Consider the following 23,529-nt stretch of genomic DNA (forward strand, 5'->3'; position numbering starts at 1 on the left):
TGGTGACAATATATAGCCTTGATGAACTCCTTACCCAATTTGAAACCAGTCTGCTGTTTCATGTTCAGTTCTAACTGTTGCTTCTTGATCTGTGTACAGATTTCTCAAGAGGCAGGTCAGGTGGTCTGGTGTTCCCATATCTTGAAGAATTTTCCACAGTTTGTGGTGATCCAGACAGTCAAAGGCTTTGGCATAGTCAATAAAGCAGAAGTAGATGTTTTTCTGGAATTCTCTTGCTTTTTTGATGATCCAACAGATGTTGGCAATTTGATCTCTGGTTCCTCTGCCTCTTCTAAATCCAGCTTGAACATCTGGAAGTTCACAGTTCATGAACTGTTGAAGCCTGGCTTGGAGAACTTCGAGCATTACTTTGCTAGTGTGTGAGATGAGTGCAATTGTGGGTTAGATTGAGCATTCTTTGGCACTGCCTTTCAAGTCTTTCACAACTAACTAAAAAATGTCCATAAGTTTTTTTCTTTTTTTATTCCTAGAAGTCCAACTCTTGCTTAAGTATTTATTCAGTCTAAAGGTAATGAACTGACTCTTTATAACAATTCTGTTAAGATTCAACAGAAGTAAATATTAAGTAACCATTTTCATACTCCGAAGAAGGGTGTAAACAACTGAAGGTCAATAAAGAAGCAGATTTTTAAATCACTCTTTCCCAAAACTGAGAAAGGTTCTTCTCTGAAGTCAGTTAATGGTAAGTGCCAGTACCCTAATCTGGAAGTCCTGTGGAAAGACACTAGGAAAAACATAAGGAAGCTCTGAGAACCACCCGAGGTAAGTTAACAAGTTTTCCTTTTAGAAAAGGCACCTAAGAACTGGAACAGCACAGAGTCCATCCTCCTAAATGAGTAACTGTGTATTCTAACTTTGCCACAAAGTCCCAAGGACACTATGCTTTCATCAATTTTAGTGGTTTAACAACTGTTTCATGTGTGTAGCAATGGGTACCACTTACTGTGAATGTGTAACAATAACTAAGATTCAAGAAATAAAGCTTTCTGAAATATATTTTCGGTATATATGTAAATTGTTAGCATATATTATAACATTTGTGCTGCTGCTGCTGCTAAGTCACTTCAGTCGTGTCCAACTCTGTGCAACCCCATAGACAGCAGCCCACCAGGATCCCCCATCCCCAAGATTCTCCAAACAGGAACACTGGAGTGGGTTGCCATTTCCTTCTCCAATGCATGAAAGTGAAAAGTGGAATTGAAGTCGCTCAGTTGTGTCCGACTCTTAGCGACCCCATGGACTGCAACCTACCAGGCTCCTCCGTCCATGGGATCTTCCAGGCAAGAGTACTGGAGTGGGTTGCCATGCTGTAGGTTCTTAAAAAAAAAACTCTAATCAAATGGATTGATAATGAAGATTGATGCTTTTTACAAATCACGAAAACACACAGATTCAATGTGAAAAGACATAGATCACTACATTTCTAATGGCTTAAGCACTAGAAAGTGAAGGTGATACTAAGACATGATGCTAGATACCACGATGAGAAAGAAACATAAGAGCAGACGTACAGAAGAGGAAACCAGAAAGGAACAAAAGGAGTCAGTTTAGTACAACACACAAGGTAACATTTTAAATGAAAAGCAGATTTCTATAAGCTCTAAAAAACATTTCTGATTAAAGTTTCCCCCAACCCAGCTTCCCTTCAACTTCTGTTCTATCAATGATGCTGATGACACCATCAGTCAGACTTGAAATCCTGGAAGCATAAACAAGCCTTCACACTGCTCCAACCTTCTCAATCTCTAAGTCCTGTTCATCCTTCCTATGAAATGCCTCTCCTGTGAAATGCCTCTAAAACTGCCCTTCCATTCTCTCTGCCACTACCTTAGGCCTGCCAAATACTATTTCTTCACTCCTGAATTATTCATGAGTTCATTCATTCATACTTGCACTCATTCAGACACATACTGAAGCACCTACTGAAGTACCATGCTAATTCTGAATACAAACCACCATTCTAATCAGAGGTGGAGACAAAGATCATAACAAATGCACTATTTTAATAATACCAACCCTTGATTAGGGCCCTCCTATGTGATAGCTGCTATTCCTACATACTATTATCCCATTTAAATCTTCACAACAGCCCGAAAGAGATGGGTATAATTATACCCAAAGAGACTAAGGCTCAAAGAGGTGAGATAATTTTCCTGAGGTCACACTGCTAACAAGTTACAAAGTGGGATTCCATGAGAACAGATTTTCTATCACTTAAATGAATACACTGCATCAACTCCTAAACAACCTTTCCAACCCAGTCTACCCACTTCAACCAGATTCATCATCTGAAGACACCATTCTGTACTGGTAACCCCTTTGTTCAAAAAAAAAAAACAAACCTCATGACATCCTCAGCCTGACCTTCAGTCTTTGAGTCAAAAGAAAAAACAAAAGCCTGTCTCTTCCCCTTACTAACTCTTCATCTTGGAAACTGCTTAGTCCCTAATTTTCAGTTTTCCTACCTATGAAATGGGGATAAGAGAGAGCTGTGTAAGCATTAAATAAGATACGTAAAGGTCTAAGCACGTGAAAGTGAAAGTTGCTCAGTCATGCCCGACTCTTTGCGGCCCCATGGACTATATAATTCATGGAATTCTCCAGGCCAGAATACAGGAGTGGGTAGCTGATCCCTTCTCCTGAGGATCTTCCTGACCCAGCAATCGAATCGGGGTCTCCTGCATTGCAGGCAGATTCTTTACCAAATGAGATATCAGGGAAGCTAGCTCCATGAGTGTTCAGTAAATAAGAGTTGTCATTACTCATACAGCCTATATGCAAAACTTCTGCTTCAGTCAATCAATACACCTACTACTTTTACAAAACCATTTGGATTTCTGCCTCAATTCACACTTTTCTCCTTCTGCTCCATTAAGTATTCTATAAATTATCTACTACATGAATCAGTGTCTGTGATCCTTCTCTTCAAGGCCCAAGTCAAATGTTACTTCTTCCAAGGAGCCCTCCCTACCTGCATCTAACTTAAGTGCCACCAAGGGAATGGGGAACAAAAAAATGCCTAATTATTCAAGACCTATTATGAACTAGAAAATGTGATACTCTTCAGTATATACTTCACTTAATTCTCACAGAAGGAGTAAAAGTAACTTGCATAAAGTCAAACAGTGAGTGACTGAGTTGAGATTCAAAATCAGAAGTGGCTGATAGCCTTTAAAAGCCCATTTCTTCCCCCCACCGCCTTGTGGCACCTGAATTACACATTTAAACAACTGCCCAACACAGACAAAGAACAAAGTGCTGCTATATGGTCTAAGGGCCCCAGCCACCTATACAAATACAACAAACAAAACTGTAATAACACTTATCCATACCACCTGTGGTGCCCTCTCATTTTTTTTTTCCTCTTCTTTTCTATTTCACTTAAAATAAAATACCGGTCAATTCCCACCAATTTTACTTCACAACCACTCATGAATAGCGACCCATACTTTGAATTACCCAGCTATAATCCAAACACAGATACAAGATTAAATAAGATCAAGAATTTATTTTCAATAAGTATTTAACCTAGCTGGAGAGAGAATAGTAAAACACAAACTTCTCTTGACCCTTTTGCCCCTACCCCACCTGCTGGCATAGAAGAACCTATGTTTCTGTTGCTCCTCTGAACTACTCATCATGGAATACAACCAATTAATTATCTAGGCTGTAAATATGAAAAATATCAGGCATTCAACAAATCATTGTTGAATGAATGAATGAGGCACAATAAAATTGCTATGAATTTTCAAAGAGAGAAAGTACATACCATAGACTCCCCACATAACTTCATAATCCTATAAGGGAATGAAAAATCTCTGAATACACCAAAAGCTCAATCATGTTTGTAGATATTCTTTTTTTTTTTTAATAAATGAGCTATCGACTAGCGACCATTCAAGTGGAAAAGCAGATAAACATGGATCTTTGCCAAAGAAAATCAAGGAAGACATTTATCACTCTAAGGATAAGTTTATTATCAGCCTCTGCTCCAGATCCTTACTATTCAAAGCGTGACTCTTGGTCCAGAAGCATTAATATCACCTGGGAGTTGGTCAGAAATGTAGAATTTCAGGCCCCACCAAGATCTACTGAATCAGAACCCCCATTTTAACATGCTCCCCCAGCAGACTCCTAACACATGTTAAAGTTTTAAAAGCACCAGTGAATATGATACAAATGAAACTGGCTTCTGCAAGCCCAGAGAAAGTTACCTTCTTCTCCTCGGTTATCTCTGTAATAAATAATCAGACTTCTGAAGAAGTTCTACAGCTATGGCCATGACACACCTTCAGGAATATTAGGGTATAAATCTAAATTATTACTCAATGAGAAGAACTGATCATCCACTGAAACTGACTAGAACTTGTAGGAAACATACAAAAAATATACCTCTGCCTTCTTAGGACATAGACTCTACTGGGCAAGAAAATAAGACAATAAACTTAAATAACCAAAGTGATCTTGGTTAATTAAAGATTAAAGAAATCTTTAATACAAAGGATGAGATTACTGGGGAAAAAGAGAGAGAGATGCTGGTTAGAATATGTAAGAACAAACAACTCTCAGTGATACATACACATATTTTCAAATAGTCCCTATTTAAAGCTCCAAATTTAGATTGCCCTACCTGTAAAGCTGTGGAATAAAGGACAGACAAGTGACATACAGTCAGATCTCCTAGACACTTTCACTGACTCATAGACTGGAATCACCCTTTACAACACCAAGCAAAATCTCAACCTGGAGACCACTTTGTGAACATGCAAAAACACTTTGCAAAACCTTCAAGCCACAATCCTGTGTCATTCCCAAATTGACACAAGATCTGAGGTCTTGGGGACCTGATGTCAAATATGCCCTTAAAAAAAAAAAAAAAAAAAAAAAAACCTGGGGGGCGGGGGTGGGGCAAGAGGAACGCCAAAACAGAGGGAATTAGGTGAGGAATGATTGCAGGCCATTTCTCATCCCCTCGCTGACCTACGAAGACCTCTCCATCACAAGGCAGGAGAGAGGAAAAGCAACGCAGGTGTGTGCATTTACAATTTGAAGTGGCCCCCAAACTTAATCCTGAAGTTGAGAAGACATCCTCTCCCCCAACAGCAGACGTTCAGATGACAGCTCAACCTCTAACTCCCTTCCCCCTTCTTCCGTCCCAGCGGGATTTAGGGTATCAGCCCCTTGCGATCTCCCCCCCTCCCCAAGCCCACCCACTCCTGTCCCCCAAAAAACACCCCTGATCGCTCCCAAGGAGAGCCTGACAAGACAGCGAGCGCCCCGAGCCCGCCCCGCCGGAGCCCATCGCGCACACCGCCCTCGGCCTGGGGTAGGGCTGACGGGGCTCACCAAGTACAGGGGGACATAGATCTTCAGGGACTCCTCCAGGGCGCCCCTGGTGATGTGCAAGAAGGAAAGCCAGCAGGACGGATGCCAAGTGTGGCCGATCTCGTAGCAGTTGTGAGGGATGGACTTGCTGAGCGCCGCCATGACGAGGAGCCGCGCGCGGGGGCCGGGAGGGGCTGAGCCGGCGCTCGCGAGGTAGGAAGCTGGGAGGGCGGCGCGCGCCCTGCCGCGGCGGGCCAGCCGGGGCCGGCCCCCGGGGAGGCGCGGAAAAGAGGGGAAAGGTAACGCGAGCGGGGTTACTCGGGGCCAAAGTCCTCGGATGTTGGGCGCTCGGCGTATGGCAGCTCGAGGGGGCGGGGCGCGCAGCCGGGGAGGCGGGGAGAGGCGGAGCGTGCGCGCCCCCGCCTGCGCCCCCCGGTCAAGCGCGTCCCCGAGCGGCGCGCGCCGCCGACGCGGGGAGCTGGAGCGCCGCTCGGCGACGCGCCTCCCGCCCGCCTCCTCAAGGCCCGCGCCCCGCGCGCCCTGACAGATGAGACCCATTGGGCGCGTTGGGTCACTGTGTACTCCAGCCTCGGTGCTCTCAAAGCCCAGCCAAGTAGAACTGTGGGCAGTGGAAGAAATGGATGAAATGAGTTTGCTGGGAACTGGTGGAGGAAGACGGTTGCCAGAGGCGAGCCCAGACAACCATCCTCCTCAGAAGGGCCAGCTCCCCTGCCCTGTAGCGCCAGGTAATAAATAATAAATAGCTGAGGCTGTCTGCTGGTTGGGACCCAGCAGCGCCCTCGATGACTCGGCTTTCTAAGCTCTGCGGTGCCTGAAAAGGCTAACAAATTTGCTAGTTGTGCACTTTCACTTCTTGTAAGAGAAAGGACGCCAGTAAGTCTTTGTCCCCAAACCCTGGGCCACTGAGCCATCCATCCTATCTACAGCATCCTCACAGGTACGCATCAGCCAAGTATGTAACCCAGCAAGGACTCACTTGCCCCAGGCGCAGAAAGCCAGACTCTGACAGCAGGTGTTTGCAGCAAAGGAAGGGTTTATTGCAGGGTACAGGGAGATTGTGAAGGACAGGGAAGCCTAGCGTGCTGTAGTCTTTGGGGTCGCAAAGAGTCTGACACAACTGAACACCAACCACCTCCAAGCAAGAGGGTGAGAGAGACTGACTTCTTGACAAGCCTCAGATCTGCTCCCACTTGGTCTGTGAGTTAGGGGTTTCTTAAAAAGGGAAAACAGAGACTAGGATGAATCATCTTGTGACTCTTTTTTTTATGGTAGTTTTGGAAATCAGGATGTCTTGGATTCTCAGGTCAGGTGGCCCATGGCTTGGGGGTCTGTGAGCTCATCTTGCTGTGGAGAAACAGGCTGAGTTTGTACATTAATGATGTTATCTATAATAGCTATTTTAGTATATTAGCAATTGTATCAGCAACAGCAGTTTCAGTCATCTGACTAGTTGATTAGTGCTCACTTAGCACAGGATTGAGGTCGTGGGAGGGTGAGGAAGGAAATTAAGTTTTAGATAGCAAGATTATTCATAAACTTGGGAAGGGAACTCGATTTTAGGGGGACTGTGCTTCAAATCGTACACCTAGTAGAGACAGCCGTGGTCTTAGAACTGGTGCCTGGCTAGAGGGCTGCCAAAAGTTGGCATGACAAGCAACCTATGTGGCCCATGAGACTTATAAACTCTGTAAGAGTCAGTTTCCTCACACATAACTTTCCAGGTTCCCTGGAATTTCAAATTCTAAAGTGTCTTAAAGCAGGAGCTTGTCATTAGACTGTTTAATACTATTACTTTTATATAGAGCCCTTAGACAAATCCCATTCTAATCTAGTCTTCATTTATTCATTCTGTAAGTATTTACCGAGCACATACTGTTTTCAGGCAGGCTTCCCAGGTGGCTCTGTGGCAGATAAACTGCCTGCAGGAACTGCGGGTTTAATCCGTGGGTCAAGAAGATCCCCCTGGAGTAGGAAATGGTAACCTGCTCCAGTATACTTGTCTAGAAAATTCCATAGACAAAGGAGCTAGCATGCTGCGCTCCATGGGGTCACAAAGAGTGAGACATGGCTGAGCACACACACACACACATTATTTTCAGGCACTATTCTAAGTTTGGTAGACTCGGCTGTGAACAAGAAAGGCTTCCACCTACTTCTCCATCTCTTCCCAGTGCCATAGAGCTGGGACCAGAGCTGGCATTTCAGCCCCAGGCACTATGACTTTTGAAGTTACAGGGAATGATGAAGTTACCAAAGGTTTTAATGATAGGAAAATAAAGAAATATTCTACACAAAAGAAGATGAAAGAAAGTTCTGTTTAAATGATGAGGAAAGACAAATAATTATAATAGAGGAAGCAAAACTGATCTTGACAAATGACACTAGTGATATCACGGAGAACCCCTACACATTTTGTTGTGAAGTTGCTGCCTCTGAATAATTACCAGTTTTCTGTGTATTATGCCATATAAACAACAAAAAAAGTCTAAGAATACCTAGTATTGATCTATTGATGCCATACACACAACAAAAAAGACTAAATATCTACTATCAATACCTAGTATTGATATTCTGGGCTTCTAAGAGTGAACCTTTTAAAAGCAAGATGATTTATGCTAGCTCTAAAGAGGCCATTAAAAATAAATCTACATATATTAAATATGAGTGACATGTAAATGGAAGGGATGAGATTAAGAAGCAATTGTCACTTGGAGAGAAATTGGGAAACATTGTAGTTGTCTCACTTGAAGAAAAACTCATAAAATGACAATGGAATACCATCTTGAGTGTTAAGCAGCGTCCACTTCTACAGCTCAGTCAGTTGGAATAGTGTTAGATTTTGTTTTTCTTTTTCCTCTTCCCCAGTGGAGAAATTGGGGTTGGTGATGGACCGGGAAGCCTGGCGTGCTGCAGTCCATGGGGTCGCAAAGAGTTGGACACGACTGAACAACTGAACTGAACTGAACTTCCCCAATGGGCCCTTTCAAAACAATAAATGAAGAAAATATCATTCATTTAAGTGACATATCAAAGATTTCCATTAGACTGTTGAATAACATTACTTTTATGCACAACTCAAGAAATGCCTTCCCAAATATTTTAAACAAAACAACTAGTTACCTGAAAACTAAGTTATAAGAAAGCCAAACAAGACTAGATAGGTGTGATGATAATATATTGATAGTACAAAATGAGATAATAAAAGAAAAGTACTCAGATTGAAAGCTCAGAGTAACAGTGGTAGAAAAGATAAAAGTTGGTCTCTCTCTCAGACCAACATAGACAGTCTTAGTCTAAAATGGTGGCTCTATATCTATCAGGGATCCCAAACTCCTTCTGACAGATTGCTCTGCAAACTGTTACCTGTGATTGCCATCCTAATGTGTAAGTTGGCCACTTCACCTTGAGCCATAACATCCACATGCTAGAGAGGAAGACCAACCAAAGAGGAACAGAGGACATAACTTCCTCTTCTTAAGTAAACTTCACAGTAGATCTATGCAAACCACTTCTCCTTACAAACATTGCACAAACTTTGCCATATGGCCACACTTAGTTGCAAGAGAGACTGGGAAATATAACCTTTTTTATTGGTTGGGCAAATGCCCAGCTAACATTTGGGGTTTCATTATTGAGCAAAATGAAAAGCACAGATACTGGGAGCAACCAGCAGTGTCTGCTGTAGTTCTATGCCTCTGGCTGCTGAAATATCTGGGCACATCCTTTCCCCCAGATAATGATAACCACTCCTTCTCAAGGGGTACAACCTAAATTCCCATGCATTTACCCCATCTTGTTCAACATCCAGGATCTTCTGTAGGAACAAATACACTGTCACATTCAAGTTATCTCTCTCTTTAACATAGCCAGTACACAATGATAGGATGGGAACAGGATAATCACAGTTTTGTTTTGTTTTGTTTTTTTAAATCTCCAGTTCAAAATATGAGAGGCTTATGGATTTCCCTGGTGGTGCAGTGGATAAGAATCCACATGCCAATGCAAGGGGCCCTGGGTTTGATCCCTGGTTCAGGAAGATTCCTGAATGTGCTGCAGAACAGTTAAGCCTGTGTATCACGACTCCTGAGCCTGTTTGCCACCACTACTGAAGCCCATGCGCCTAGAACCTGTGCTCCACAGCAAAAGAAGCCACTGCAATGAGAAGCCGGAGTGCGGCAACCTAGAGTAGCCTCTGCACCCCGCAACCAGAGAAAGCCTGCGCAAGCAATGAAGACATAGTGCAACCAAAATAAACAAACAAAATTTTTAAAAAATTTAAGAGTATAAGAAAGACAGCATAGACTTGTCCACAGAAATTAAAGGACTGATCACACAGACTTATCCTACTTAATTTCAATAATCCATCCCTGAAAATCTGATGGTCCTCAAGCAAAGGCTGAATGGGAAACCTGTTATCAAATGGGAAAAAATAAAATATGTTATGCATCAACCCTGAAATTCATAACACATATTTAAAATAAAGTGAAATGCCAAATATGAGCAACAAACTGTCTAGTTAGGATGTACAATACTTAAAGAATAGCATTTTTAATCACCAAACAAAGAATAAGTCACTAATTATCTGTTGCTTCTGAATGTAATAGCACCTGTAGTTTGCATGCATAATGATAAGTATTATGTTTACAATGTGGCACAGCAAATACCTACCAAGAAATAAGGAAATTTTTAAAATTACAATTAAAAGCATGCAATTTCTCTTAATGAACTGCTAAATGGAGCCTTGAAGCTTGAAAGATATTTGAAAAGAGAAGAACACAGTTATTGTTGTCACAGATGCCAAAAATGACAGTGCTAATGAGGCCTTCCCTGGTGGCTCAGATGGTAAGGAATCTGCCTGCAATGCAGGAGACCTGGGTTCAGTCCCTGGGTAGGGAAGATCTCCTGGAGGAGGGAATGGCAATCCACTCCAGTATTCTTGCCTGGAGAACTCCATGGACAGAGGAGCCTGGAGGGCCACAGTTCATGGGTCACAAAGAGTCAGACACGACTGAGTGGCTAACACTTTCATACTTTCACAGTGAGTTGGATGGTGAATGGGAAATTTCAATCAAGCTCTCAGATCCAAAGGAATACAAAGAGTATTCTAATAAATCTAAGGGAGAATGATCTCTGCTTTAGGATTAGAAAAAATACAAAAAGGAGTAGTTTACATTTGTAATCCTTTGTATGGATTACAGTACATGACTACTGGAAAAACCATAGCTTTGACTATACAACCTTTGTAAGCCAAATAATGTCTTTGATTTTTCATACGCTATCTAGGTTTGTCATACTTTTCTTCCAAGGAGCAAGCGTCTTTTAATTTCATGACTGCAGTCACCATCTGCAGTGATTTCAGAGCCCAAGAAAGGAAAGTCTGTCACTGTTTCCATTGTTTCCCCATCTATTTGCCATGAAGTGATAGGACCGGATGCCATGATCTTAGTTTTTTGAATGTTGAGTTTTAAGCCAGCTTTGTCACTCTCCTCTTTCACTTTCATCAAGAGGCTCTTTAGTACCTCTTTGGTTTCTGCCATAAGGGTGGTGTCATCTGCATATCTGAGGTTATTGATATTTTTCCTGGCAATCTTGATTCCAGCTTGTGCTTCATTCTGCCCGGCATTTTGCATAATGTACTCTGCATATAAACTAAATAAGCAGGGTGATAAGATACAGCCTTGAAGCACTCCTTTCCAATAATTTGGAACCAATCAGTTGTTCCATGTCCGGTTCTAACTGTTGCTTCTTGACCTACATACAGGTTTCTAAGGAGGCAGGTCAGGTGGTCTGGTATTCCCATCTCTTGAAGAATTTTCCACAGTTTGTTGTGATCCATTCAGTCAAAGGCTTTAGTGTAGTCAATGAAGCAGAGTAGATTTTTTTTTTTTCATTCTCTTGCTTTTTCTATGATCCATCGGATGTTGGCAATTTGATCTCTGGTTCCTGCGCCTTTTCGAAATCTAGCTTATACATCTGGAAGTTCACAGTTCACGTACTGTTGAAGCCCATCTTGTAGGATTTTGAGCATTACTTTGCTAACATGTGAAATGAGAGCAATTGTGCAGTAGTTTGAACATTGTTTGGTATTGCTCTTCTTTGGGATTGGAATGAAAACTGACCCTTTCCAGTCCTGTAGCCACTGCTGAGTTTTCCATATTTGCTGGCATATTGAGTGCAGCACTTTCACTGCATCATCTATTTCAACATCTACCTTGAAACAGCTCAGCTGGAATTCCATTACCTCCACTAGCTTCGTTAGTAGTGATGCTTTTTCTAAGGCCCACTTGACTTCACATTCCAGGATGCCTGGCTCTAGGTGATTGATCACACCATCATGGTGATCGGATCATTAAGATCTTTTTGTATAGTTCTTCTCTGTATTCTTACCACCTCTTCTTAATTTCTTCTGCCTCTGTTAGGTCCATACCATTTCTGTCCTTTATTGAGCCCATCTTTGCATGAAATGTTCGCTTGGTGTCTCTAATTTTCTTGAAGAGATCTCTAGTCTTTCCCATTATTGTTGACCATAACGAGACTCGAACAATTGTTTGTTCTGGGATTTAGCTACATGCTGTATCCCTCCTTAATGTGTGGGCTTAGTCACTCAGTCATGTCTGACTCTTTGTGACCCCATAGACTGCAGCCTTCCAGGCTCCTCAGTCCATGGGAACTCTCCAGGCAAGAATACTGGAGTAGGTTTTCATACTCTCCTACAAGGGATCTTCCCAATCCAGGGATCAAACCCAGGTCTCCACTCTGCAGGTGGATTCTTCAACTGAGCCACCAGGGAAGCCCAAGATACTGGAATGAGTAGCCTATCCCTTCTCCAGAGGATCTTCCTGGCCCAGGATTTGAACTAGGGGTCTCCCGCATTGCAGGCAGATTCTTCACCAGCTTGAGATACCTGGGAAGCCCCGTCCTTCCTTAATAAAGTGCCTCTTTTTCTAAATTTTCACAAGTTCTTTAAAAACCTATGCATGAAATGCAGTACCAGCATTTTGCTTCTCTTTGTGAAAATTCTACTGCTTTTCTTTAAACAACGTTTTTTGAAACTCTGGTTCTTAAAAACCTACAAGTACTTTGAAGGGTCAGGACACTGCTCTTTTACTTATGTTTTATACTACTGTATTACTTAATGTTTTCCCACTTATTGTACATTATACTTGCATTCCAACACTTCCTTTTCTTGATACAGTTTATTTTAGGTCATGAGTGCTAATGATTCTAAATCTTTAATGTCCAAAAAAGGCTTTATTTTCACTCTCCCTCAAAGCTACTGATAATCTGGTTATGAATGGAGTTGTAGGTTCACAGTAAATTTTCCCTCAGTATTTAAAACACAAAAAAGTTTGCATTGCTTGCTTGTGTAGAATTTGCTAATCAGATATCCAGGGTTATTTGAACCCCCTTCCTTTGTAGTTCATCTTTCTACTCTGGTAGTTTTAGGGTTTTCTCTTTATGACTGATATTTTACCGTAAGTTTCAGTTATGTTTCTTTATTTCATTTTTTGTATTATTCTGCTAGAATTTCATGAACTCTCTTAATCTGAAGTGGCATGTCTTTTTTTTCAGGTCTAGAAATTAAAGAATCACATATCCTCTGTTCTAAGGAAATCTCCTGGAAGTTCTATTAGGCCAGAGTTTTTTTAACTTGAGATCTTTGGCTAGAATTCAGGGGAGTCCATGTAATTAGATGAAAAAACCTATTAAGTTTTAATTTTCACTAGCCTCTAACTGAAATAAATTATTTTATCTTGAATAAAATAGAATAAAAAATAAATTAAAAATAGAAATAAATTGTTCTATTTGCATATAGGCAACAAAATACATTAATGCACCAAAATGCAGTATCTGTGACATTGTCACCAAGAGAAATCACAGATGTTATCATATTATGTTACAACTGTGGCAGATATCTCAAAAATGGTAATAAGCTGCCTATCATGTCTTATTGGGCTTCCCTTGTGGCTCAGCTGGTAAAGAATCCGCCTGCAATGTGAGAGACCTGGGTTCAATTCTTGGATTGGGAAGATCCCCTGGAGACAGGAAAGGCTACCCACTCCAGCATCCTGGCCTAGAGGATTCCATGGACTGTATAGTCCCTGGGTTCACAAAGAGTTGGACATGACTGAGCGACTTTCCCATGTTTACATCGCGTCTTATTATTCAATTTGTTAATATGTTAACACATGATGAAATATTAATATTTTGATAACTGCATTTCAATATAGTTGATTTCTTATATAATTTTGTATACTTTATTTTATGCATTTGAAGGTATTAATCTGGTCTGAATGTTTGTGCTCCCCTAAAAATCATATGTTGAAATTCTAATACCCAATGTAATAGGAGGTAGGGACTTGAGAGGTGCTTAGGTTGTGAGGATGGAGCCTTCATAAATGGGATTTGTTGTGGTTGTTGCTTAGTTGCTCTGTCGTGTCTGACTCTTTGTGACCCCATGGACTAGAGCCCGCCAGGCCCCTCTGTCCTTGGGATTTCCCAGGCAAGAATACTGGAGTAGGTTGCTATTTCCTTTTCCAGGGGATCTTCCCGACCCAGGCCTTGGACCCCCGTCTCCTGCAGTGGCAGGCAGATTCTTTACCAGGGAGCCACCATAAATGGGATTAGTGCCCTTGTAATAGAAGCCCCAGAATGCTCTCTCTCACCCCTTCCATCATGTGAGGGATAGTAAGAGGATTGGCTGTGGACCAGGAAAATAGCCCTCAACAGAACGCGACCATGCCAACACCTTGATCTTAGACTGCTCAGCCTCCAGAATTGTGAGAAATAAATTTCTGTTGTTATAAGCTCTCCAGTCTGTGGTATTTTGTTATAGCAGCCAGACAGGACTTAAGACAGAAGGGCTTCCACAGTCTTCACTAAACTGCTAAAGAGAGATCCACGGCACAGAACATTTTCAAAACACCTGCATTAGACTGATGATAAAATCTCTGTAACCTCAAGACCTCTTATCTTTCCTGTCAGTTTCAATTATTTTCTATCTCTTCATCACTTTGATTAGATCTGAGAGAACCGGAAGGCCCCCCGTCGGGGCAGCATGTGACAAAGAGCAAGAGCTTTGGGGTGGCAGGAGCCTCAGCCTGCTGCTCTGGTTTCCACTTGATCATGGCTTCTGCTCCAAAGAAACTTCCTTCTTTCTTTCTGAGTATTTACTAACCTATTTTTTTTTTTTTATCAGCCTTTCAATTTCGGTTAGGGAGGGAGAAATGACCAGTATGCACTCCATCTGCATGTTAAAGTTGGGAGTGTGCTCAGACGGTTAGTCATGTCCAACTCTTTGCAACTCCATGGACTGTAGCCCGCCAGGCTCCTCTGTCCATGGAATTCCCAGGCAAGAATACCGGAGTTGGTTGCCATTTCCTCCTCCAGAGGATCTTCTCCACCCAGGGATCGAACCGCAGTCTCTTGCATGTCCTGCATTAGTGGGCCAATTCTTTACCATTAGTGCCTCCTGGGAGTCCCTAAAACAGGGAAACATGTATTAATTTTGCATTTAGAAAATAAGAGAAAAGACCTGGTGCTACATTCTTTTCCCTTCTAGTAATCATTTTTTTGGCTTGTTGCTTTTTTTGCAGTATATAATATTGTAATAATAAATGATATTTTACAAGTGATAAGACTTAGGTTGGTGCAGGATAATCATTGATTCAAAGTCAGGTAACTCGTTAATAACAGGACCGGGTCTAAAACTCAGGTCACAGCTTCCTCTCTAGAGTCTACTCTTTTGAGCTATCTTGGGAGAGTTCTCTTTCCTTTCCAGGAGCTAATGGTGCTGATATTATAAACCACAGTCTAGAAAAATCATTGTGTTGTTTATTTGTTATTGTACATGTGGTTCTCTCTGCCAAGAATATTTTTAGTCAGTCGGGTCAACTAATATTTTAGAACTCTTGGTGTGTGTCAGGTGCTGAGCTGGGTGCTAGGCATACAACAATGAACAAGATTAATCCCAACCATACGGAATTTACTGACAGTGTCCATAAGAAGGCTAGGCATCAAACGGGCATTGAATTCCTCTCCCCTTCTTTGGTGACCTTCTTTTCATCTTTCAAGATCAGATTCAAGTGCATCTTCTCTTTGAAGCTTTCTGGGCAGAGTTAGTTATTTTCTGTGCTTCTAGAATGCATGACTCACCCCTGTGTTATCAACTGAAAACAGACTTTTTACTTTAATACTTTAGTTAGCAGTGTTTCCTGCCACTCCTCTCACCTCGCTTCCCAACTGTGTGGTAAAGAACTCAAAGGCAGGCTTCTTCATTCATCTATTTTTTTTTTTAACTTTTGACCACACCCCTCAGCATATGGGACCTTAGATCCCTGACCAGGGATCAAACCCACACCCCCTACATTGGAAGGTGGAGTCTTAACCACTGAGCCACCAGGGAAGTCCCCCGTCACTCATCTTGATAGCAACTTCAGGACCCAGCACAGTGCCTGGCACATAGGCAATAAGTATTTGAATAAACGCAACTGATGCTGAGAGAAAAGAATGGAAAGTTCCATTTCTGTACACTGTATATCCACTTGTGGTTTTGCCATTTAAAATGGCTTTCCCTATTGATGCTTTTAGCTTTATGACTGGCAAAAATCCATTTCTCTTATTTGGGCTAGTGGCCAGTACAAATGGAAAGAGATGTAAGAGTTTGCCAGCTGTTGTTAATTATACTTAAAGCCTATTCAGAAATATTGAGAAAATCCACCTTTTGCTTCAGTCTATCTGAGTTGACAATCTCCACAACCTAAACCCACTAAAATCCACACCTCCAAATTCATTTAATTCTGCTTGACCTATGACTACAGAAATTGAGTCCCTAAAGAGTCTCAATTTCACAATTTGGCTAACTCTAATTCTTTAACCTTTATAAAATTCTTTTTGAATGACTGTTGACAAGCTAGGTATCTAAGTTGCAAGAAAAAGAAATCAAAATTAGTTCCATATTTATGTGGGGAGGGAAAGGGCTGTGATCCCTGGAAGGAGGAAACAGTTTCCCTTCTTAAAGCTTGACTACCTTAGAGTTAGATGCTTGGGAAAATCCATAATCTCCAGGGGTAAACAAGCACGTGATCTTTGTAACCAGAGCCCTAACAAAGAATAGGCTGAGATTATTTGAAGGCCAGGATGGGGAGAGGGGCTTGAATGTTGTCATTTCAGATCTTCAAGGAATTTTTTCAAGGATAGTTTTGGTTTGGCGGGAATGAGCTAAATGGACATGGTTAAATTATACTGATGGGCTTCCCTGGTGGCTCACAGGTTAACAATCTGCCTGCAATGCAAGAGACAGTGGATTCAATCCCTGGGTGGGGAAGATCCCGTGAAGGAAGGCATGCAACCCACTTCAGCATTCTTGTTTGGAGAATCCCATGGACTGAGGAGCCTGGAGAGCTACAGTCCATGGGGTCTCAAAGAGTCAGACACGACTAAAGCGCCTTAGCACAGATATTCTTTACTAAACTGGAACAATTTCTGAAAAGGAAGTTTGACAGCTCCAACTCCAGAAACTTAAACTTTTCTGCAGCATGGTATCAAAAGTTGCCTTGATTAAGGGTGGAGATACATCTCTGCAGTTGAAGATGACTCTGGAGAAATATTTCTTTTTAAGGTGTGAGTGTAAACTCCCTTAGCCTGTATGGGATTGTTTATTTTCATAGAGATGGCTTGTGCTTCCTGTTTAAGGAGTTTCTCACAGGAGACAGGGGAGTGAGGAGTTTGGGACGACAGGGAAGCTACAGTTCTGGGTTTTTACTCCATGTGGAGAAAAATGCCAGGAAAAGGAACGGGGACTGGTGTAGGCTTGGTACAAAAAGACAGGCCTGTGATTATCTCACATGTGGTAATACTCAAACACAGACGCGGGAAAGTCGTCCGATCGGATCTTTTGCTTGGCTGAGATGATCTCTCAGAGGCCTTAGGAGCGGACCTGACCCCGCGAGTGGGGGACGCCGGAGTTTCCTCAGAGGAAGCGGCCCGGAAATTGGGGTAGGAGGGGCAGCCTTGAGGCGGAGGGACTGCAGGGAGAAACGCGGTCTTCTCCTGCGGCCTCTGGAGATGGGGGCCTGACCTTCGGTAGAGCGGACTCGCCAGAGGTCACTCCCACAGGGAGAAGACAAGCAGCCGTGCCAGAGAGCCCAAGCCTGGGAACTAGGCAAGGAGGCACCTCCATGGCCCCCGTCAGCCCCAGCTCCGGCTCTCTGCCTCCTAGCACGTTCGGAACTCACGGCCATTTTAAATCTGTGTTTTAGCCTTCTTTTCTCTCTCTTGCTTTCTCTCTCTCTCTCTTTTTTTTTTTTTTTTTTTGATATGGATCATTTTTTTTTTTTAAGTCTTGATTGAATTTGTTACAATATTGCTTCTGTTTTATGTTTTGGCTTCTTGGCCAAGAGGCAGGTGGGGTCTTCGCTCCCCGACCAGGGATTCAACCTGTGCCCCCTGCGCTGGAAGGTCCTTTCTCTTATCCTGAATCTTTTAATCAAATTTTGCTAAACGTTGTAGCCTAGTCCTTGTCATGTCATGGGAAATGAAAGGAAGGATCTGTGTCCATCCTTGGGAACATTTGGTAAGGGGAAGAGACTTCCCTTGAGGCCAGCATAACTGTGGTGACTGCATCATGGGTTTGCAGGAGGTGAGAGGAGGCAGTCAGGGAGCTGTGATGAACCATCTGGAAACACATCACTGCCTGGGGTTTGTGGAGTATGGATTTGGGGAGCACAGAAGCCACTGGGAAGCACAAAGACCTGGTTGTAGAGAGGAACCTCGTAAATGATGAGACTTCCTGTCATCAGACACAATGAACGGCTGAGTTACAGTAATTTGGACATTACAGGGTAAACCTGACCTCATTTTTAATCATAGTCTGGTGAGGTCTGAGAGGATGGGTATATGCACCTGGAATGCACTATAAAATAAAGTCTGTATCATAGTAACCTATTTAACATAAGGTTTGCAGAATATAAAAGCAAGCCTAAAAGGAGTTTGCATCCAAATCTGTTGAAATCATAATCATCATGAGCTGTTTATCCATTCATTAGTAATCATGTACTGGATTCCACCCTGTGCCAAACAGCGTGGTAGAAATCAAAGTGGATCCAATGAATGTAGCTGGTATAAACTGCTTCTTCATGCTCAAGGTAGAAGTAGGATTACATATTCACTTCTCCTAATTAAAGAGAAAAATGGCTTGACCCCACCACCACCACCACCTCGTGTGAGTTTAGTGTGGAATCTGGTGTCACTTCCTTAGGGCCATTTTCCTTCTTCTAGATCAGCAGTCCCCAACTCCTGGGCCTCAAACCAGCACTGGTACATGGTCTGTTAGAAACTGGGCCCCACGGCAGGAAGTAAGCAGCTGGCAAATGAGTATAGCTTCATCTTCTGCTCCCCATTGTTAACATTACTGCCTGAACCATTTGCCTCCCCGCCCCCACCCAAGGAAAAATTGTCTTTCATGAAACTGATCTCAAGTTTGGGGACCACTATTCTTCTGGGAACCCTAGAGGGTGTACACTGTTCAATTAGGAAGTTCTACTTCAGGTTAAGAAGAGCCCTGGTATCTAAGCATCCATGCTAGCCCATGATGTCTCAAAGCATTGTTATTGAAAGTTGGTCCCCCATTGTAGGCCAGGCACTGTCAGAGGCTGGTCCCATTCACTGCACAGGCCAGCATGTTACCTCCATGGAAGGTGACTTCATAAGAGACTCCATTCCCTTGGTTGACAGAGAACAGCCCTCGCTAGATCTCCCAGGCAGTGGTATTTAAAGCTCAGTCCTTTCAATCACAAATAACCATCCTCCTTCCAGCCCTAACAGCAATTACATCATCATAGTACTCAGACCAGCTCAGGAGTCAGCCCTTCACAGACTGCAAAACCACAACAATTCTGGTACTGGGATCCCACCACGGGCCAGCCCACTTTCCTTTTCAACCATAAAAATATGGAAGTGCTATTTTTCATTCCTCCCCCAAACAACAGACCCTTTCTTGTCCTCAGCTGAAGTGTTTGTGTAGGTAACCTCCGGGGCCTTCACTCTCCCAGCCACAGTTTTCTGTTGACACCTGGACAACAAAAGCCCTTCCTTGGCAGTAGAATTTAGAAAGCTTACTTTGGCCACCTCCTCTTCCTTGATGAACAGACCTCGTTCACCATTTTGATACTAAACTGACGCACATGCCTGCCTTGGAGAAAAGGTTCCATGACCGCGATGATGAATTTTAATGTTTCCCAAACATCTCTGATCCTAAGAGCTACTTATTTTTTTAAGGGTGTTTTAACAACTACCTAGTCATTTATTTTAATTTTTAATTTTTTTGGCCACACGATGCAGCATCAGTTCAGTTCAGTCGCTCAGTCGTGTCCAACTCTTTGCGACCCCATGAATCACAGCACACCAGGCCTCCCTGTTCATCCCAGCTCCCAGAGTTTACTCAAACTCATGTCCATCGAGTCGGTGATGCCATCCAGCCATCTCATCCTCTGTCATCCCCTTCTGCTCCTGCCCCCAATCCCTCCCAGCATCAGAGTCTTTTCCAGTGAGTCAACTCTTCACATGAGATGGCCAAAATATTGGACCAGGCAACATATGAAATCTTAATTGCTTGACCAAGGATTGAACCTGTGCCCCCTGGAGTGGAAGTATAGAGTCTTAACCACTGGACCTCCAGGGAAGTCCCCTAGGAGCTACTTATTATAAATGAAAATACCCCAGGCTTTACTTTTGTAAATTCAGTGGGCTTCCAGTTGGGCCTAAGAATCCATGTTTTTTCCAAGCCCTCTTATATGACAAAGAAGCCCATGTAAGAAAGGAATACCCAAGTTAATAAGGACCCATTCACACTGTATAGCCCAGTAACTTCCAGTGCAGAACAGTGGGATCATCTGGGAAACCTGTGCTCAACAAGAGATCCCTGGACTCACCTGGAATTTTTTTTTTCACTTTTTAGTTGGAAAAATCTCAAACTTGGCTTCCCAGGTGACTCAGTGGTAAAATATCTACCTACCAAAGTAGGAGTTGCAGGTTCAATCCCTGGGTCAGGAAGATCCCCTGGAGAAGCAAATGGTAGCCCACTCCAGTACTTTTGCTTGAAAAGCCCCATGGACAGAAGAACCCGGTAGGCTACAGTCCATGGGGTCGCAGAGTTGGACACGACTTAGCGAAACAATAGCAACAATCTCAGACTTACAGAAAAGTTGCAAGAAGAATACAAATAACTTCTCTTTGCTGAATCATTCAAGTGTTGGTAGTTGACATGGTGCCCTAGCGCTCTTAAATACCTTTTTCTTTTTAAATTGTTTTCATTTTGGATACTTTAGTCTTTCCTACAAACAAGGACATTCTACTATGTCGCCAAAGAAAACCCATCAGAACAAGGAAGTGTAATATCATCATGTCACCCTCTCTCTGCTGCTCGGACCCCATTCAAGTGTTGCCATCTGGTCACAAAGCGTCATTTAAAGTAAAAGAGAATGGAATCATGTACTGTATTTATGCCATGTCTCCTCAGTCTCCTTACTTTGAAAACGGGTTCTCAGACTCTCCTTGATTTTTATGACCTTGACATTTTAAAAATTACAGTCCTTTTACTTTGTAGAATGACCCTTAGTTTGCTTGGCTGATGTTTTCTCATGATTAGACTCGGTTATGCCCCTGAAAAGGGAATATCATAGAAGTGATGCCACGTTCTCATCGCTTCCGATCAGGTGGTACATGACTTTGCCATGTCCCGCTGCTGGTATGGGCACTTTAATGACTTATTTAAGATGGTGCCTGCCAGACTGTCCACTATGAAGTCATTCTTTCTGTCTCTCTAATTAAGTATTTTTTTTTAATGAGAGAGAGCCTCAAGATTATGTAAATATCTGGTTCCTCATCAAAATTTCAAATTATTTATGTATTAATTTATGTCAGTGTGTACTATATATAAACCACTACTATCCTTACTTATGTTGATGCTCCCATTGTCCCAGGTATGTCAGTGAGAACTCCTTCAAGCTGGCTCAGGTGCTCTTCAGTCATGATTCTTTGATTTGATTTGTTTTTTTGGCACAGTATGTCCAGATTCACTGTTTGCTTTCACTGCCCCAGCACTGAAATCAGCCAATCCTGCAAAGAACTTTTAGAAATGGAGATGCTAAATCAAGATGCTCCTTGCTCCTGAGGTGTTGCTATTTTCAAGCCCTTCAGGTAAACAGAGCTAAGGAATAGACAGATAAACACACCCATTCCTGTATATTATACACGCACACCATTTACACCTGGATTTATCTCTGTATCTATTTCTACATTGAAAACCATGGGAGTTTCCAACTCTCATCCAACACCGGAAGATTCATTCTAGTTTTCTCCTGTTCCATATTTGTAACTCTGTGACAGAAAGAGACTTCCCAGTGATAAATACACTTATTTGCTAATTTTTTCTTATCCTAGTCCCCTAACGCCCATGTGGATACTCTCCCTACCCCTCTGGGCACAGATGCTCCATCTAAGCAGGAAAACGCTGCACTGAGGGGCCTGTCGTCTTGCTTGGACGCCTCCCAGGGACACCCTCTTGTTAGGCTCTGACACTCCCTGGCCACCTCTGCGTGATCCCCAGTTAAATGCCCTCCTCACTCTGCTGAGGCTCCGGGATCCAGCCTGGGCTTTGTCACCCCACACTGGGTCTCTGTCCCGCTACCTCCACGTGGATGCCTACTTTGTTCAGAGCCAGTCAATGGCTTTGGACCGAACCACTCAGGAAGCAAAGCAACGGGAAGAGGAGGAGGGGGGAGGAAGAAGAACCGTCTGGGAGACTGGAATTGAGGATCGCTCTTGGGGGCATTAGTGCCCGGGTTTGTAAATGCACTCCCAGGAGATTCTGCTAATAGCGGTATTTTGTCGAGATGTGGATGGACCTAGATAGAGCCTGTCATACTGAATCAAGTAAGTTAGAAAGAGAAAAACCAGTATCATATATTAGCGCATATATGTGGACCCTAGAAAAATGGTACGGATGAACCTAGTTCCAGGGAAGGAATAGAAATGCAGACATAGAGTATGGAGTTGTGGACACAGAGGGAGAAGGTGAGGGTGGGACAAACTAGGAGATTAGGGCTGACATATACACACTGCCATGTGCAAGACGGATGGCTGGGGCGGACTCGCTGTAACGCTCGGGAAGCTCAGCTCAGGGCTCTGTGATGACCTAGATGGGTGGGATGGGGTAGGCTGGCAGGCAGGTCCAAGAAGGAGGGGAAATACTTACTCATATAGCTGACTCACTTCGTTGTACAGCAGAAAGTATCACAAAACTGTAAACAATTATACTCCAATAAAAAAATGTTTTAAAAAATAACCATGTTTGGAGTCCACCAGGTTTAAGACTCTTATATTAGGGTGGGCTGAGGAAACAAATCAATTGAACACTTACTAAGTACTGTTCATTATTTTAAGCTCCGAGACAGATACATAGAGTCAGGAAGATGCTCTAGAGAAGGGAATGTCTACCCATTCCAGCATTCTTGCCTGGAGAATTCCATGGATAGAGAAGCCTGGTGGGCTGTGGTTCATAAGGTTGCAAAGTGTTGGACACAACTGAATGACTAACACTTTCACTTTTCATCCCTGCTCTGTGAAAGCGAAAGTGTTAGTTGCTCAGTTGTAACTAACTCTTTGAGACCCCATGGACTGCAGCCTGCCAGGCTCCTCGGTTCATGGAATTCTCCAGACAAGAATACTGGAGTGGTTGCCATTCCCTTCTCCAGGGGATCTTCCAGTCCCAGGGATGGAACCCACGTCTCCTGCATCACAAGCAGATTCTTTACTGTCTAAGCCACCAGGGAAGTCCATGTCTGCTCTGAGGAGCTATCAATTCAGAATAGGACACTTGCTGAAAATAGAACTAGAATACATGAAATAGTTTATGGAAACAGAGGTATGCGTAAATGCTATGGGAGCAAAGTGGAAAGGACTAATTCAATCCAGGGAGTCAGGGAAAGTTAATAGTGGAACTGAGTTTTAAAGGAGGAGAATAGGAGTTTACCAGGGGAAGAAGGGAATTGTAGCCGAAGGAACTATTTATTTAAGGTAGGTACAGATGTGAAAGCTGGGATCTTTACTAAGTATGAGAACCTCCTATGAACACTTATCATTTGGGTTGGAAGGTGAGTTAGC

The 23,529-nt window shown here is 42.8% G+C and overlaps 1 protein-coding gene and 1 long non-coding RNA gene across 2 annotated transcripts in view; one reads left to right on the top strand and one right to left on the bottom strand.

The window, feature by feature from the left end:
• The window catches only part of TMEM135 (transmembrane protein 135), a 255,523-nt gene extending 249,810 nt beyond the window's left edge, over positions 1 to 5,713 (bottom strand). Inside the window, exon 1 of the mRNA XM_070457152.1 lies at positions 5,368 to 5,713. Coding sequence (XP_070313253.1) covers positions 5,368 to 5,508 — 141 coding nt within the window. The 5' untranslated portion in view covers positions 5,509 to 5,713. The remainder of the gene's footprint in view (positions 1 to 5,367) is intronic.
• Positions 5,714 to 5,882: 169 nt separating this feature from the next.
• Positions 5,883 to 8,381, top strand: LOC139031728 (uncharacterized). The gene is made up of 2 exons (XR_011484197.1): positions 5,883 to 6,092; positions 8,233 to 8,381. It is a non-coding gene; the product is annotated as an uncharacterized lncRNA (long non-coding RNA).
• The last annotated feature ends 15,148 nt before the right edge of the window (positions 8,382 to 23,529 follow it).

This window comes from Odocoileus virginianus, chromosome 28 (assembly GCF_023699985.2).
Source record: "Odocoileus virginianus isolate 20LAN1187 ecotype Illinois chromosome 28, Ovbor_1.2, whole genome shotgun sequence".
Classification (NCBI taxonomy): domain Eukaryota; kingdom Metazoa; phylum Chordata; class Mammalia; order Artiodactyla; family Cervidae; genus Odocoileus; species Odocoileus virginianus.